General features: G+C 57.3%; 1 protein-coding gene across 7 annotated transcripts in view; it reads right to left on the reverse strand.

Moving 5' to 3' along the window:
- Positions 1-1,634: 1,634 nt before the first annotated feature.
- The window catches only part of RIMBP2 (RIMS binding protein 2), a 72,015-nt gene continuing 55,316 nt past the window's right edge, over positions 1,635-18,333 (reverse strand). For 3 of the 7 annotated variants that reach the window (XM_047093195.1, XM_047093199.1, XM_047093196.1), the window contains 6 exons: positions 16,198-16,382; positions 14,033-14,201; positions 9,477-9,577; positions 8,375-8,446; positions 4,042-4,176; positions 1,635-2,003 (listed from right to left, as the gene is read on the reverse strand). In XM_047093195.1, coding sequence (XP_046949151.1) covers positions 1,815-2,003; positions 4,042-4,176; positions 8,375-8,446; positions 9,477-9,577; positions 14,033-14,201; positions 16,198-16,382 — 851 coding nt within the window. In that variant the 3' untranslated portion in view covers positions 1,635-1,814. Of the gene's footprint in view, positions 2,004-3,537; positions 3,565-4,041; positions 4,177-8,374; positions 8,447-9,476; positions 9,578-14,032; positions 14,202-16,197; positions 16,383-18,333 lie in introns of those variants that run through there. The other 4 variants (XM_047093202.1, XM_047093200.1, XM_047093197.1 and 1 more) reach the window with 2 other exon arrangements.

The raw sequence follows: 18,333 nt of genomic DNA on the forward strand, positions 1-18,333 counted from the left end.
GCAGGAAACTTCGCCATTTCAACCACCTTTAATTGTGTAGTGGCGCAAAGTGCATTCACACCATTGCGTAGACTTTAATTTCTAAAATCAGCATTTCTTGAACTAGAATTCTTTTTTTTAACTTCAGACGTGCCGTTGAATCTAGCACTGTTTTTACATTAGTTCTTCAAGGTGGATTCATCTTGGGCAACTAAAGCTCTGTGCCCTCCGACCTTCCCGCGCCCCCCTCCCCCCGGCCCTGGCACCCAGCATCCCGCTCTTGTGGGTCGGTCTTGGATCTCACACGTACACGACATTGTGCGGTGTTCTCTAGTCCCATCATTTGAAGTGTAAAGCTGCCAAGGGAAAGGTTACAAATATGGTCGGGGTTCACCCTCGAAGCCTTGGCTGTACGAGAGTGGTCCTCGCGCACAAGAGACACCCACTCAGCGCCAACTGCCTCTGTTTCCCCGAGCGGGCCGTCTGTCGCCTGTGCGCACGGGAGAAAGGAGTTCTGGGAGGCTGCTCTGATGTTTTTAAAAAGCGCTTGAAACAAAGACACAGAGTAAACGGCCTTGTATAAAATAACAAATTTTATTCCTAGAAAATATTTTACACTAACTGAACACATGCACGCACGCACACGATACGTAACCACACGCTGAGTAATTTCCTTTTAATAAATGGACCACATACTAATATATTACAATTTACAATAGAGGTTTTGAAAACACAATGGGGGAAAGCTTGGTCATTCGTTTATAAACCTTCCATAAATTACAAAAGAAAGGCAGTCTGAAAAGTATGTATAAAGAGTAAAAACAATTTACAAGTGGACAAGAATTACAAAATAGAAACCATCAAATACATCTGCCGGCAACTTTGCAAGTCTCTTGTTCGAGTGCCAGTGGCGGAGAGTGGTGTGGAATCGATGTGAACAGACTGAGATCTCGGGGGCTGTACGTGTGGCTTGTGCATCGTGGGGGCTGCTCTAGTGTGTGTTGCTCGCTGCTGGGGGCTGTGGGGGGGGGGGCAGGCACTGGACAAACACGGAAGTAACAGAAATGCATTTGCCACGAGAGGGGACACGGAAAGCCATGAGCCTGGTCAGCTTCCTGGCCGGTTGGAGGAGTGGGACTTGTCCGAACAAAGTCCCTCCCTCCCTCCCTCTCTCTCTCTGTTTTTGAATGATCTGAGTAAGTAAACATTTCTTTTCTGTGTTTCTGTGTTACCCGGCTGGCTTGGAAAGACGAGAAGCCGGGACTCGGAATGCACAACTCGATTCCAGAGCAGTGTGTCTGTGGGGGTGACGAGCGCCGAATGTACAACACGTACGAAGTGCACACCGTAGATTTTATTGGACAGTACAAACCATTGTGCGTTTATAAGGCAGAACATCAAGGCGGTTAAACTAGGAGTCTCAAGACCAGAGTTAGAGTGAGTTATGCGTCATGAGGCAAGCATTCTGGAAAGGGGGTCAAGGTGGAAACCATTCCTTTAAGGGCGGATGACAAATGCACAGAGACCGGAGGAGCCCGAGGAGCCCCTGGCCCCCCGCGTGTGTGCGGAGGAGCCCCCCCCTCCCCCGGCCTCCAGGCAGCCCTCGGGCAAGGGGGGGGGGGAGGGAGGGGGGCGGGGGAGGAGGCTGGGGGGAGGGGCACCAGCAGCTCTTTGTCCTTGCGGTGGCCTTAAAGTGCGCTGTGGCGCAAAGAGCGTTTCTCTACTGGTGTCAGGGGAGAAGAGTGTTTGTTTAGGAAGGTACTTGAGTCATGAAAGCCCTAGTTTGGAATTAAGGAGAATTACGGAGGTGTGGGAGTTGTCCAGAAGCACATGGGTCATTTCACTGCACCCAGCCTTTTCAGCAGTTTCTTGCCTTTGGAAAGCAGCCCCTTTTTCTTTTTCGAGGACATTTCCCTGCCTCTCCCAGGACTACCAGTACCCATAGATGACGTAGGTGACCCCGAATGGAGATGGGCTGAGGGGGATGACGCTCTCCTTGCTGTACCTGAACCCTCGGGAGGAACCTAGTAGGTACAGTGTGACAGTTTATTGAGTGCGTGCGCGCCAACAACATCCATCCACTCGGTGACATCACACTGTCCCCGTCTCCCACCAGGCAAGACAAGGGGCGGCCCGCGGCTTCCCTCGGGGTGGAAAGGGGGCCCCCGCAGCGGGCCCGAGGGGGACGGCCTGGCCACCACCGGCTGCTTTGCCGTCACTTTGTCTTCGGGGCTGGGGGGCGGCCGTTGCTTCGGCAAAACAAAGCTGGGTAGTAATTTACTTTGTAAGTCAAGACCAAATGCGGGAGCATGGGAGGTGGGGGTGCCGCTTTGAGCGGAAGTGGCCGAGGACCCCCTCGGCATCGTACGAGCGAACGCTCTGAAAGGGGGCTTCGGGGGCTCGGCTATGGAAGTGCGGACCGTGGCGGGGACGTCCCCGGGGGGGCGGGCGGGGGGGGGGGGGGTTAGTGGGCTACAGCAGACGGCACACCGGTTGAAAGAAAAGAAAAACTAAAATGAACCTCAATTGCAATCAAAGGAAGCGTCGAGCCCTTGTCGCCTTTCACCATTTCCAAGCGACTGGAGATGAGGTTTTGCCAACACAGCGCGCGCCGCGGTGCCTGCGGGTCCTCCGCGCGCTGGCACCCGGTGCGTCCCGTCCCCATCCCCGTCCCCGTCCCCGCGCTCGACGCGCCAGAGACCCGGGTCCTCCGCCCCGCACCCCTCGCCTCCCCGGCCGCAACCTCTGCCTAGCACGGGTGTTCGGGAGCCCGCAGGCACACGAGAGGCGCCAAGGGCCTGACGCTTGCTTGGATTTAAAATCAAGGTCTTGTTCCAATGGAAAACACCTAGTAAAGCATCCCAAAGGACACCTGAAGATACCATCTATGCGTCTGAGGCAATCATTGGAGCTGCATGTGTCGCAAAGCTCAGTACTGCACTGGGGCCCCCGCCCGTGTGCTCGGAACACGTGTTTGTGCTTTGGCGAGGAGCCTCGGCTCGCTCGCGAGAGAGAGGTACGGTGGCCCGAGCGAAGCTCGCCTGGCACGCCAGCCGGCCCGGGGCGTGTTCGGAGCCAACGCTAGGCGGCCGCACGCCCACTACTCATCTGCTTGATCTCGAGTTAACGTGTTTGAGAGTGAGATCTCCTAGAGTAAACAGAGTTGTGAGCTTGTGCTTTTTCCGAGGGGGGCTAACGATGCGATATGCAGCTTCAGTTATGAGGAGACATTGGAACATTCTCTATGTAAACAAACAATTAGCCTGTTAAGAAATATGTTCCCAATGTTGGCCTTTGAAATGTTCTTAATGGAGACAGTAGGAAATGATTTTTCAAGATGATTATTCTACTACAGATTCAGTTGCTTTACAACTGAGGCCAGTAACGGCCTGAAGTTTTAGGTCCAATGAGTTTTTGAGACATATTTCTTTTTTTTTTTTTTTTAAACCCCACAGTGAAGCCTTAAGTCTACTGCACTCGTCCGTGTAAGGTAGCTTAAGTTGGTATCTTTATAGGTATCTTCAGCTGCTCACTTACGTGAAGGGCTACAGTGCCTGATTAGGGTGTGAAATGAACACTCTTCTTCTGTTTCCAAGCAGATGAGCAAAGAAATAAAAATATATATATATAAAAATGTAATATATAAAAACTGGCAGTGATGGAAAAAAATAAAAATGAGACACTACACATGAATGTAATCTAATAGTCAGTTATGCTCAAGGAGCCCTCGGGTCTGTGGTAAGAGATCTGAAACCCTGGCGGGGCAGGCGGCCGCCAGTGCCCCCTGGACGGAAGGACTAGCCGACCCCTTCGCTCTCAACCGAACCGGAATGTGCGTCTATGCTGTAGGACGGGGGCTCCCTTGGTGAGGAAAGGCGGGTTTGGAAGAATCGAGAGGGTCTGTTTTGGCGAACTAAATAAGCTTGCGTAAGAATCTCGAGGCACAACCCCCAGGGAAGGGCGGAGACAAAAAAAGATACAAAAATACCAGCACAAGGACTGTGGCAGGCCGTACGTGGCAGAGCGGGACACAAGTCAAAACTGCTGGGGGCGTGTGCTTACCCGTTTGGCCTTGGAGCGCGGCGGTGCGTCTCGGGAGTAGTGACAGGGCGCGTCGGAAAGGTAGACCTCCACGTCGTCAGGCACTTCCTCCAGGAAGTTGGAAGGGACAAGGCCTTTCTGCCCATTAAGTTCCCCCTGGAAGCACAGAAGAACGAGTTACCCTGTTTTTCCGGAACCCGACTTCCTGCTCCAGCCGCGGGAGGGAAGCTTCGAGCCGCGTGGCCTGCTGGGTCTGTTCTGGTTCAACAGCGGAGGAACTTCCAAAGGGGCCCCGGTGTGTCCAAACCCACCCCGGTCACGGGAACGGCCTCACGACACGCCAACCGAGCTCCCCGGGGTCTGCGTCTGGCCGGTCTGGGCTGACGCCGAGGCACCTGTGTCTCGGGCGAGGGGCAAGGGGCCCGGGGCCACTCCTGGGCACCACGGGCTGGGATGCCCTCACGGAGCGGCCGTCGACCCCGGCGGCCCTCAGAATCCCTACGGAGCCTTGAAAAACACCATCTGTGCGGCACGCGGGTCCAGACGGACCGAACCCATCCGGGGCGATGTGACGTGCGGGCAAGACGGGGAGCTACTGATCCGTCCACACACGTCATCTCTCTAAAAATCCAAACAACGCGGGCAAATGAAAGCACCTGCTGACCCCTCCTCGGACGATACTGCTTCCCTTCCAGAACGTTCTCTCCTTTCCATATCTACACAGGTCGCCATCCACGGGACATCTGTATCCAGCAGGTCACAGCCACCTAGTGGCTTCTTCCCCACCACCTCCAACACAAACCTGCCCCCGCGGTGCCCAGAACCAATCCCAAACTGGTGACCCCCGGTATGCATGGGAATCTGCGTCCCTCTTCACAAGTCTAGGAAACGACGGCATGGGACGGGCAGCCGACTCCCTCAGAACCAGAAACTGCGCCCAAGGACACGGCCAACAGCGTGAAAAGGGAACCTACAGGATGGGAGAGTATCTGCAAGCCATTTATCTAGGAAGCAGTTAACATCCAGAACGCATCAAGCGCTCTCAACACCACAACAAGAAACCGATTAAAAAACGCACAGGCGCCTGGGGGGCTCCGTCTGGTAAGCAACCGACTCTTGATTTCAGCTGACGTCATGATCTCACAGTGTGGGGGTTCAAGCCCCACTTCAGGCTCTGCACTGACGGCACGGAGCCTGCCTGGGATTCTCTGTCTCCCTCTCTCCCTCCTCCTCCCCTGCCTACGCTTTCTCAAAATAAATACACGTTTTTAAAACTTTTTTTTTTCAACGTTTATTTATTTTTGGGACAGAGAGAGACAGAGCATGAACGGGGGAGGGGCAGAGAGAGAGGGAGACACCGAATCGGAAACAGGCTCCAGGCTCTGAGCCATCAGCCCAGAGCCCGACGCGGGGCTCGAACTCACCGCGAGATCGTGACCTGAAGCAAAGTCGGACGCTCAACCGACTGAGCCACCCAGGCGCCCCTAAATACACGTTTTTAAAAACGGACAAAGGACTTGCATAGACACTACCCCTGAGAAAAGACACATAAATGGCCACCAAGCACATGAGAAGATGCTCAACATCGATCGACATGAACGTCTTAGAGAAACGTAAGTCAAAATCCCAGGATACCACCTCACATCCGTTAAATGGACAGGACAGAAAACAAAATCAATTAAAGAAAAAAACGACCAGAAAATAGTGTTGCCGAAAACACGGACAAGCCGGAACCCTCGTGCGCTTGCTGGTGGGGACGTGGAACGGAGTGGCTGGGGGGGGCAAAACCGTCCAGCAGCCCCAGTTGAACGCAGAAGCACCACCCGACCCAGCGACTCCACTCCTGGGCCCAGACCCCCGAGAGCTGGAAGCAGGGTCCGAGGGACGTGTCCGTGCAGCACGCTCACGACTGTGTACTTCACGGGAGCCACGTGCCCCTGACGGGGGTGAACGGGGAGCCAACCCGTGTCCCCACCGGGGAGCAGCACTCGGGGGTGGACACGTGCTATGACGCAAACGGCCCCGCGGGACTCGTGCCTGGTGAAGGCGGGCGAAACAGAATTCACGCGGTGACCGCATTTCCACGAGGCCCCGACAGCAGGTGGGGGACGGAGGGCAGACGGGGGGCCGGGACCGGGGGTCGGGGGGTGGGGGAGGGTAAAGGCTAACTGTGTTCAGTGGCGACGGAGTCTTGGGTTTGCGGGACGGCGACCGTGTGGCGTCTGCGTCACGCCGGGAACGTATCCACCACCACTGAACGGCACGCCTGACGACGAGGACGGCCAATTGTACGGTTTTTGCGATTAAAAATAAAACTTAATTAAGCAAGAGAGGCGGCCCCAGGTACCTCCCACGTCTCCCCAGCAAGAACTCTCGCTGGGCCCGGGACGCACGTGCCCGGGGGCACCTGCCCTGGCTTCGACCCTGGAGACCCCTCTCCCCTTTCTGGCGACCCCCCAATCCTCCTTCCTGAGGCCTCAGCTAACTTTCTTCAGCGTCCCTCAGACTCTCTCTAGGACACGTGCCCCCGGGCCTCTGCTCACATCGAGGGTCCCCAGTCACATCTCCACGCGGGCACTCAAGCGTCTCCGCGGCCCAGACGTCTCTCAGGAAACCCAGCCCCACCAGACTCCCTGGCAGCATCAGAGAACTCGGCTCCTTCGGGTGAGGCCGCGGGCGGCTCGCGTCTGGGGGACGTGGGACCGTGTCCCTTGGGAACGCACGGCCTCACGCTCAGCTCCCTGGTGGTGCCGTGTTCACCTCACGCAGGCCTGCGGCTCCCCGACCCAGGACGGCCCTGTGCTCGCTGGCGTCCAGGCGGACCCCTGCTCCGGGCCTCCCACAGGCCGTCTTAGGAACGCACGCGTCGGAAGTGCTCACGACCCCCTCATGGTCGCCCTCTCTGCTACGTGCTGCTGCATCTGACCTTCTGGTGGCCACTAGAATCTTCCAGGATCAACGGCACGGAGGCCACTCCGTCTTGGAGAGGGTCAGATGTCCTCCAGCTCGCTATCTGCCAAAGCCCATTTTTCTCTCCGCCGTGTCCTTACGCCCGTGTTCCCAAGGGCACCCATCACCTGAGGCAGAATCTGGGGGTCCTCCCCGGACGACACTCTTACCCCAACTAATGGCCTGAGCTCCGGGTGATACAGACGCCAGCTTCTGTCCACTTTCCTCCGTCTTTTGGCCCAGCCCGCAGCCTGTGCCCTGGCCTCTGGGGCCCCCACCGCCCTTCAACCACCTGCAGGACAGGAAGCCTGGCATTGTCCCACTCACAGACCCTTTAGAGTCTCATCCAGAAGAAACGGGACAAAGCGTGAGAGCCCTCACTAATCAGGACCCGCACGAAGTGAGGTCCCTTGAGTCCCACGTGCCTGAAGCCGTGAACTCGTTGGACTCAAAGAGAAACCTGCCTCACAAAGGACTTGATGGTTTCCCAACTATTCTGATAAAATAAAGGGGGTGGTGGGGAGGCTGGTGCAAGATGGGGGCCCTGTCCCCAAGCCACCACTGCACCAGGCCCCCCGCGGTCCTGCCAGCTCCGTGGGCTCGGAGGGCAGCTCTCACAGGAGGCGCCCGGCGCACAAACACTACGATCAGCCTGTCGGCGGGCATTCTTCATAAAGTAATCGTAATAAAACTCTTTTCCTCAGCAAATGCCAGGAGCACCAAGGAGGGAGGCCGGGCCCCCAAGGCGACTGGGTGGAGACCCAGAGCCCGGGCCGACAATGCCAACGGCCATCAGCCCAGAGGACGGTCGGGGAGGAGTTCTACATTCTGTCGGTGTGAAATCATTAACTTTGCTCATTCGTATTTCTTTCTTCTCCTGTATGAAAACACATTTGTTACCTTACAAATAATCACAAAGTTAACTTGTTTGGTATGCGTCTGGATGGAAGAAAATCTTAAATACAAGAATGTGGGAGGGCGCCTGGGCGGCTCAGTCGGTTGAGCGTCCAACTCTTGGTTTCAGCTCAGGTCACGAGCTCACGGTTCGTGGGTTCAAGCCCCGCATCGGGCTCTGTGCTGGGAGCGCGGAGCCTGCTTGGGTTCTCCCTCTGCCCCTCCCCGCTGCTCCCTCTTTCTCTCTCTCAAAATAAGTAAACTTTAAAAGACAAAGACCGTGAATACATGTGCCGTGTGTACGGCTTACACATGTGGGAACTCCCCCTCACAGAGGGGAAGGGGCAGTGCGGCACACAGCACGGCCTTTCTGCATTAGATGGGACCCTGCGGAAGGGACACGGGGCAGGCGGGCCTTGGGGGGGGGGGGCGAGCACACAGCGCGCACCTAACTTCAGGGGCGAGAGTATCGATCGCGAGGCGGTGCTTCCTGGGGGCTCCGGAAACTTACGTAATAGAAGCCATCTTCGTCGATTTCACCGAACACGGTAATAATGTCTCCCGTGCAAAACGTAAGCTCCGCCTGTAGAGACAAACATCAAGTTAGTGACACTTTCCCGCACAAACCAGTAGGGTTTTTGTTTTTTCTAGGTTCTTCACGATTGCCCTACTGGCTTCTTTCTTCTCGTTATTTTGGTGTGGAGCCACTCCCTCCGTCGTCAGGGAAGAAAGGCAGGAGGCCGCCGAGCGCCGGTAAGCACAGCTCAACGTGAGGCCCCCCGAAACTAAAAGCGCCCCGGCGCTGGGTCCGAGGCCACAACTCAAGACCGCTGCTGGGCTCCCCCGGTCGCCGTTCTTTGAACGTAGTCAAATAGTTAACTGGAAAAACCCTGATCTCCAGGGAGACGTTCTCTGCAGACTGGGGACCGTTACATAAATTACCGCCCCCCCCCCCCCCCACTGAGCACCAAAACAATCTTGACTCAGTTCTTAAATGCCACTCCGCTCAGTGCCAGGCAGTGGTGGAGGGCGTGAGAAAACAGGAGCACGTGAATGCAGTTTATCTCCGGACCTGGAAACGAGGGAGGGAGGCGCGCATCTAAGTGCCACCGGGCCTGGCGCACGAATCAATCTGCACGGAAGTGCCTGGTGAGTCAGTCGCACTCCACGTCTGCGCCACGAGCTGGGGGCGGGTCCCCTCCCGAGTCCCGGTGCTTCGTGGCCACGCCGGCCCAGGCCACATGCAGAGAGGACACCGGGCCTGTCCCTCGGCTTCTTGCGTGTCGGGGCGGGGGGGGGGGGGCAGCGGGAGGGGGGACGTACTGCTCTGCTTTCCCTCGGGCTTTATCTCGCTCGTCAAGACGACCCTCCGGGGCCACCCCGAGCAGACCAGGATCACAGCTGCTCTGCCCGGAGCATCCCGGATGGGGACCTCCCAGCCACAGCAGTGACCTGGGTCAGCACCTGCTTGTGCTCTCTCTGTCTCCTCCCTCCTGGCTCCCTAACACCATTCACCGCTCTGGTAGCGCCCCCTGTGGACGGTTCCAGCGATGGCGGGAGGCCAGATCCCGGTTTCCCGGGGCAGCACCGCAGTGAAACCGCGCTCCGGGTACCTCAACATCGATGTTCGGTGAGCTTTCCCTGGGGTCGTAGTCATACAGGGCCACCACCCTCCGAGTCGCCCCCGGGTGCCGGCCGCCTCTCCGGCTTCTCTCTGTTTACACACAAGAAGAAAGCCGTCGTGTGGTTATTTCAAAAGGAGAGGTGCCCCCTCCCTTGCCCCAAGCAGCACAGCAGGCTGCACTTGGCCGCTGGGACCAGACCCGCACCCTCTCAAGGAGGCCGGTCGCCCTGGGCTGCATGTTCTAGTATCTCTGCTCGGGCACAGCCCTCCCACCCCCAACAAACACACACACAGTGCCAAGGACACTTTCCTTTCCCTGGCGTGTCCATCAGGCCAGGAGACAGGTGAAGCAGGGATTCTCCAGAATAATAAATCTAAACGATTCAGAACGTTGCTCCTGGAGGAAGTTGGCATTTGTGCATTCTTCCAAACACAGCCACTCTGCGCCTAGAATTGGTTTCTGGAATTCGTACAAATGAAAACCATGGAAGGCAGGTATTTTGAAAGCACCTAAAGTTGGTTCTGTGCCCTGTCAGTGGTTTTCGGCTGGCACAGGGCCCGGCTGTGCAAAGGTCCAGAGATCACCCACACCTCGGCTCCTGCCCAAGAGGCACTGCTTAATTTAGAGAAAGCAGGGCACCGTTGTAGGGCCTGTGCACATGCTTCCTTGAAACAGAGAGGAGAGTTATTCCAGGGATCGATTAGAGCACTCCCGGGCTTGTTAGTTTTCCAGGGCAAGTTGCAAGTATGAATTCCTGCAGGTGGCAGTAACAATGAAATTCACCCCTTCCGGCATATGCTGGGTAAGCTTTGAGGAGCTCACAGGGTCCTATAACCACAGCTGGTAGCAATCAAGGTGGACAGTTCTGTCACCCCCCAAAATCGCCGGGTGCTTCTCTGATGTCACCTCCAGCCCCAGGTAACCACCGGTCTGCTTTCTGTCCCGAGACTTTTACCTTTCCAGAACAGCATTTCAGTGGAATCATCCCAGATATAGTTTTTTTAGAAAGTGGCTTCTTTCATGGGGACAATGCACCTGAGACCCACTCGTGTGACCGCGTGTATCAGCTGTCCTACTCTCCCGCGCGAGGAGCAGCCCCCGTGTGGACGCACCAGTTACCCGATCCGCCTACCAGGGGAAAGGCACCTGAGTGTCCCGCTGTGGGTGGTGCCCAGGCAAGCCCCCTGTGAACACCCCGTGCAGGATTTGAGTGGGAAGTTCTACTCCTGTGGGGTGAGCACTCAGAGGGGGGGCGGGGGGACTGTGCCGGAAGTGTGTCTAGCCTCGGAAGGACCTGCACACTGACTGCAGAGATGCCCCACGCGGGGTCACCTCCGGCGGACGGTGTGCTGGCTCCACGTCCCTCCCACGCGTGGTGTGCCCCGTGGCTGTGCCCGTGGGTGAGTCCTGGCTCCCTGCCATGCCTTTAATTTGCATTTCACTGATCACGTGAAGCATCTTTCCACGTGCTTGTTTCCATGTGTCCTCCTTGGTGAAGGATCTCTTTAATCTTTTTTCTTTTATTTATTTATTTTGGGAGAAACCAGGACAGAGAGTGAGCAGAGGAGGGGCAGAGAGAGACGGGGGGGGGGGGGGGACACAGAATCTGAAGCAGGCTCCAGGCTCCGAGCTGTCAGCTCAGAGCTCGACGCAGGGCTCAAACTCACAGACTGTGAGATCGTGACCTGAGCCGAAACCAAAAGTTGGACACTTAACCGACTGAGCCCCCCAGATCTCTTCAATCTTTTGTCCCCATTTTTATTGGTCATTTGCTTTCTCGTTGTTGAGTTTTGAAAGCTTCTTATGTGCCCTCTGAATTCAAGTCCCCCTTCAGCTGGGTCACGTGCAAATCTTTTCCCCCAGCCTGTGGCCTCTCTCTTCCTTCTCTTCACGGTGTCTTTCTCAGCCCAGAACGACTCGATTTCCATGAAGTCCAACATGAGAATTTTCCTCTTCCGTGGCATGGTTTTAGTGTCACATCAAAGACAGTGCTGCCTGACCACCACCAAGTTTTTCCATGTTTTCTTCTAGAACTTTCACGGTCTTAGTTTTTATATTTAAGACCGTGTTCAGTTTTAAGTTAATTCTTCTGGTTTGGTGGGAGTATGGCCCGAGCTTCATTTCCCCACCGAATCAGCACCTGTTATGGAAAAGACTGTCCTTTCCCACTGAACAGCCTCTTGACCGTGGATGAGAATCCGTGGACGGTGTTATGTGTTGGTCCGTTTTGTGGACTCTGTTCCGTTCCATTGATCTGTGTGCCTGTGAGTCCTCCGATTCCACCCTGTCTGGATTCGTCTCCCTGTATGGTCTTACAATCCCGTTAACGTCCACTCTTCTTTTAAATCTGCTTGGGCAACGGTAGTTCCTTTGCCTTTTCAGACACGTTTTTGGCTTAGCGTATCGATTCCAAATAAATCCCTGCCCAGACGTTGACTGGGGTTGTGTTGCATCCACAGGACAGTCTGGGGATGCGGGACGTCTCGCCGCCCCAAGTCCGGGAACACGGCGCCTCCATGCACTTGGGGATCTTTAGCACACAGATCCCGCACCCATCTCGTTAGACTCACCCCTCCCCCTTTCGTGGCTCTGTTGCGTTACCGTAAATAGTATTACTTCTTAAATTTCCATTTCAAGTTTTTCACTGCTAACATTTGGAAAGACAACCGCTTTTGTATCCAGTGACCTTGCTAATAAACTCACTAGTTAATTCACGGGATCCTTTGAGATTTTCTAGATTTTCAGGTCACCTGTGAGTAGAAAACGTTGAACGTCTTCTTTTCCGGTCCGTGCACCGTTCCCTCCTGTCTCCCCGCGCGTGGTGCCCGAAAGGGACTGAGAGGCAGACACCGTCGTCCAGCCCCAGCCGCGGGAGGGGCGTACTCAGTCCGTAGCAACTAGATACTTCCTAGTGCTAGAAACGCACGTGGTATCTCAGTCTGGTTCCTTCAAAAGGCATGTTTAGGAAAACAGAATAAAACAGACATTTAATCTAACCGATCACATGGATCGAGCTGGTTTCTGGCAGAGCGCCTGTCGGCTTTCCGGTCCGCGGCATACGGAGCCCGCTCCCCCTCTGAACCGGGCACGTGGCTCCGGGGACAGAGGCGGCGTGTACTCAGACGGCTTCAGCCTCGTGGACTTGACCCGGGCAGCACATTCACAGGAGGCCTCGACTGTCAGATGTGGGTTCTAACTTCAAATGGTGTGTTCGTTCCCACCAAAGAGACTAAAACGCGTTTGATGTGATTTTGTGACTGTCCTTAAAAATATGCGTATTCTCTGAGTCGTTCAGTTTTGTCTCTGAAATCTCATTTCGAGCTAAGTTCACCTTATGTTTTGAAGTATTAAAACCTTAAACACGAATGGCATCAAACGGATCTGTCTCCTATTTAGAAAAAGCAAAGGCGCTTCTAATGAGTAGATTTTTCCTGCACGTGGGCAAAATCACAGATCACACACATAATGTTGCTTAGAGGCACTGAAAATAGTCTGCTGTGTGTTCACGGGTGCTCGCGGACTGGTTCGTGATAGGCGGGGTCATCGGGTCCACGTTACAGGTGCAAACCCTTGATGGCTTCTGGAGAAGCAAGGAAGAGCGTGGCAAAACCTCATCAGACTCTGGGACTTCACCACCGACGGGCTAATGTTCGAGGCACGTCACCGACGTCTCAGTCCGTCCGCGCCGCCGGGACAAAACACGGTCACTTCTCACAGCTCTGGAGGCTGGACGTCCGAGACCAAGGCGCCGGCAGATTCGGGGTCTGGTGAGGACCGGCGTCCTGGTTCACAGATGGCATCTTCTCGCCCTGTCCTCACAGGGTGGACGAGGCAAGGGACGTCTGCGGGGCGTCTTTCAGAGGGCAGGAATGCCCCTCCGACGGCTGCACGATCGTGACCTCAGCTCCCCCCAGACGCCATCGCCGTGGGGTTCACATCATAACTTAAAATTTTAGGGGGACACAACGTCCAGTCAAAAACACCCTCAGAGCGGCAGTCTGTTTTCTAGACGGGACAGACTTTAAGTAAGTAAGGCTACACTTCATCTTCCATTAGAAAATCTTCTGTGTCTGCAGGGATATGTCGAGCACGTACGCCCATAAAGCGTGTAGGACTGTTATGACCTGGTTTGTAGAGTGGATTTTGCCCCAAAAAGTGGATGGTTAACTTTCGGATTCTCTTGGGACGTTCATTTGATTTTTTAATGTTTATTTTCAAGAGAAAGAGAGAGAGATGAGGGTGAGCAGGGGAGGGTGGGAGAGAGAGGGAGACACAGAATCCCAAGCAGGCTCCAGGCTCCCACCTGTCGGCACAGAGCCTGACACGGGGCCTGAACTCACGAACTGTGAGATCGTGACCTGAGCCGAAGTCGGACCCTCAACCCACTGAGCCACCCAGGCACCCCTCCCCCGTGATGTTTAAAGGCACAGACTGGACCCCGCCCACACGCCTTGAGCGCCCGTGAGCCCGTGGCGTGGCTACGGACCGCCGGGCGGGGGGCGGGGGTGGGGGGAGGTGCAGGTGAACAGGGGCCGGTCTCTTACCTATTTTCTCCACAGGCGTGTTCAGAGGAAGGAACCCTTGTCTCAGAAGCTGGTCCATCATGTCCTCGTCGTCGGCTTGGATCTCCGAGACCATGTTGCAGGGAATAAGGCCGAGCCGGGCACAGGTCTCCCCCCGGTAAAAGCCGTCGGCGTCTTTGTCCCCATACACCTGGAGCCGGTGTGAAAGGCCAAGGCGGCAGGACCGTGGGTTCACAAGCGCCTCAGCCCTGCCGGCACGTCGTCAGAACACGCTCGAACGAACGAGACCGCGGTCACCCACGCGCGCCCTGCACAGCTGCGCTCCTGCCCTCGGCCCCCGAGTTTCTGCCCCAGGGTTTGGACGACACTGCTCTCCCCATCAGCTGGTGGCGGTGGGGCCACAAGTCGGGGCTCTGGCTCCACTCTGGGCGCGGCCTGCGTATCTGAACCCACACAGCGAAAGCCGCGTGCGATGACCCCACCCGCGGAGAGGACGTCTAGACCCCACATGGCGGTGTCTCCGCCCGCAGCAAGTGGCTTCCTCCGCCAGACGGTGTGGCGTGTCAGGATTCCAGAAGTTAGGAATCTCATCTAACCCAGAGCTGTTCATCACTCTCTGGGGTCACAGCACCACGCTTTAAGGGCGTGTCTTACTAGACACGTATCATAACCACGTTCAAACGCAACTTGGCATGCCCTCTGGGGAACCCGAAAACTTAGCGCTCAAGGGCTCCCTGTTTCCCTCTGCTACTGAGCACCAGGCTTTCTCTCCAGCTCCTACTTCAGACTCACGACGTCCCTCCTCTCTGCCGCTCAGCAGGCTGGATATTTAATGCAACAGAAAACAGCCAGCCATTGGGACGAACTAAGGAGCTAAGGTATGGTGAGACCGCTACCCCCTTCCTCGGGTGCCCCCACCAGCCCTGCAGCCCCCAGCCGAGCCCCCACCTTGAGGATCTGTCCCCCCAGGTGCCCCACCAGCCCTGCAGCCCCCACTTTGATGATCTGTCCCCCCCAAGTGCCCCACCAGCCCTGCAGCCCCCAGCCGAGCCCCCCACCTTGAGGATCTGTCCCCCCGGGTGCCCCACCAACCCAGCGGCCCCCAGCCGAGCCCCCACCTTGAGGATCTGTCCCCCCAGGTGCCCCACCGGCCCAGTGGCCCCCAGCCGAGCCCCCACCTTGAGGATCTGTCCCCCCAGGTGCCCCACCAGCCCTGCAGCCCCCACTTTGATGATCTGTCCCCCCCAAGTGCCCCACCAGCCCTGCAGCCCCCAGCCGAGCCCCCACCTTGAGGATCTGTCCCCCCAGGTGCCCTACCAGCCCTGCAGCCCCCACTTTGATGATCTGTCCCCCCCAAGTGCCCCACCAGCCCTGCAGCCCCCAGCCGAGCCCCCCACCTTGAGGATCTGTCCCCCTGGGTGCCCCACCAACCCAGCGGCCCCCAGCCGAGCCCCCAACTTGATGGTCTGTCCCCCCAGGTGCCTCACCAGCCCTACAGCCCCCAGCTGAGCCCCCAGGTGCCCCACCAGCCCAGTGGCCCCCAGCCGAGCCCCCACCTTGAGGATCTGTCCCCCCGGGTGCCCCACCAACCCAGCGGCCCCCAGCCGAGCCCCCACCTTGATGATCTGTCCCCCCGCCCCCCAAGTGCCCCACCAGCCCGGTGGCCCCAGCCAAGCCCCCACCTTGATGATCTGTCCCCCCAGGTGCCCTACCAGCCCTGCAGCCCCCACTTTGATGATCTGTCCCCCCCAAGTGCCCCACCAGCCCTGCAGCCCCCAGCCGAGCCCCCCACCTTGAGGATCTGTCCCCCTGGGTGCCCCACCAACCCAGCGGCCCCCAGCCGAGCCCCCAACTTGATGGTCTGTCCCCCCAGGTGCCTCACCAGCCCTACAGCCCCCAGCTGAGCCCCCAGGTGCCCCACCAGCCCAGTGGCCCCCAGCCGAGCCCCCACCTTGAGGATCTGTCCCCCCGGGTGCCCCACCAACCCAGCGGCCCCCAGCCGAGCCCCCACCTTGATGATCTGTCCCCCCGCCCCCCAAGTGCCCCACCAGCCCGGTGGCCCCAGCCAAGCCCCCACCTTGATGATCTGTCCCCCCAGGTGCCCTACCAGCCCTGCAGCCCCCACTTTGATGATCTGTCCCCCCCAAGTGCCCCACCAACCCAGCGGCCCCCAGCCGAGCCCCCACCTTGATGATCTGTCCTTCTTTAAAAGGAAGCTCTTCTTCTGCAGCATCCGGATTTGGGGACATGGTGAGGGGGTCATAGTCAAAAAGAGCCACAAAGATTCGGGCTGGGAGCTCTTCTGTACCAGGGTCTGTTTCCGACTCTTCATAGAAGTCTGGAGAAAGGTGGTCTCGCTCACTGTATTCATCTGGGCGCAGGTGGGGACAGAGACAGAATGCTAGGTGATTCCTGCCCTCCATGCCCCCCCCCCCCACCGCCCCTCATTGACTCAGAAATGTGTGCTGTTAATACGATATATGGCTCAGGGAATAAGGATGGCTGAGACGCTGGAACTCGTCTTTTAAAAGAAGTCTGCGGTTAACGTGTGGACCGACACCAGTGGGTCTGAGTGGCAAATCGTTGTCATCAAGCACCAGTATGAAGCCCCGCCCCGTGTGAGTCTGTGACAGGTGGGTGATGCTGGGCGGCCTCACCAGCCGCAGACCCGAGCGAGGGGTCAGTGGGGATGGACAGGCCATCCGCCACCATGCAGAGCGCCACCCGTGTCCACAGCAGGCAAGGACGGCGCCTTCCTCCCGTGACCGAGACACATTCGTGTGCGCGTCTGGGGTCATCCGCTGAGCTGTCCGCTCAGCTCTAAATATTTCAGCAGAGGGGTGCCTGGGGGGCTCAGTCGGTGAAGCGCCGACTTCGGCTCAGGTCACGATCTCCTGGTTCATGAGCTCGAGCCCCACGTCGGGCTCTGGGCTGACCGCTCAGAGCCTGCAGCCTGTTTCCGATTCTGTGTCTCCCTCTCTCTCTGCCCCTCCCCCACTCATGCTCGGTCTCTCTCAAAAATGAATAAAATGTTTAAAAAATTAAGTATTTCAGCAGCAACAAATGCATTCTTCACAAAACTCCCCTATCGTCCAGCTGCTAAAAATTATTCTTTGAAATCCTATTATGTTCGCATATATCAGATATCGTCGTCGATGTCGCTGTATACGTCATCGTAGCGGGACCGCGCTCCCACGGCAGCGGGAAGCGAATGGGAACCGCCACTGAGGCAGAGCATAGGCGGCTCACACAGCCAGCCAGGCCCCTGGCGACCAGGACCCCGACGGGAGGACGCCACAGGGACACAGGAAAGACAGGAGACCAAGTGAAGAACCAAGCCACTCGGTTTCCTTCACCAGAAAAAAAAAAAAAAAAAAATTAGTTGAAAAATAAATAAAAAGCACTTTAGCAGCCGAAAAAGTGGACTTTTAAAATGCAGTGCACTGTTGACGTTATTTAAATTGGGGACCCTTTAAGGACGCCCAGATAATCTAGAAATTCAGTGATTTCTCTTCTGCCAAGGAACAAAGCTTGTCAACCGGGGGCGTCATTCGTGTCCTAAGTTTTTATTTTGTTTATGGTCAATGGAAAGACCTCAGGCGTTTCCCCCTACTTTTCAACGTTACCTAACTGAAATCGTGGGAAGCTACATAAGCCACCCCGTGGCCTCCGCGGATCTCGGGTGAGCGCGTGCAGGGGGGAGGCGGAGAAAACCGTCAGCGGCACGAAGGCGGCCGGCTTCTACTCCGGGCAGGTGGCTGGTGCGCAGAAGGGGCCCGGTGCCCGCGACAGCAGAGCCAGCAGCGCCCTGCCCTGGGCGGACAACGGAGAACGGCCGGGAAGGCAGACTCACTCCCAGGGGTTCTCGGCCGTCTCCGATGGCCAGACAGCGCGAGGGCCGGGGACTAGGTCCGCTCCTAGGCGGGGGCTGGCCACGACGGCCATCGTCCTTGAGGGTCTCGAGCCACCCCTGCGGTCTGCACTGGCCCGCACACCCTCGGCAGCTGGCCCGGCTCAGGGACCCTGACGGTGGCCACACTGCCCGAGGCGCGGAGGCCAGGGCAGGCATCCGAGGCTGGGTCCCAGCGAAGGCTCCAGCCGGAGTCTCCTGAAACGGGGGAGACCACGGCAGAACTGCCCACCTGCCCCACGGGCTCTCTCTGGTGGGGCAGGGGGTGGGAGTGTGGGCAGGAGGGGGGGCTTCACTGCCTCTCCTTGCAGAGAAGGACTGTGTCCACGTGGAACGTGGCCACGGCCCTGGCCTCCCCAGAGACCGCAGGGAGCGGCCGGGGGTCCGGCCCGAGGAGGAGGAACTCCCCTCC

The sequence above is a fragment of the Lynx rufus genome, unplaced genomic scaffold, assembly GCF_022079265.1.
Source record: "Lynx rufus isolate CCGP_SWC_20201006 ecotype Redwood Valley unplaced genomic scaffold, mLynRuf1.p SCAF_33, whole genome shotgun sequence".
In the NCBI taxonomy this organism is placed as follows: Eukaryota; Metazoa; Chordata; class Mammalia; order Carnivora; family Felidae; genus Lynx; species Lynx rufus.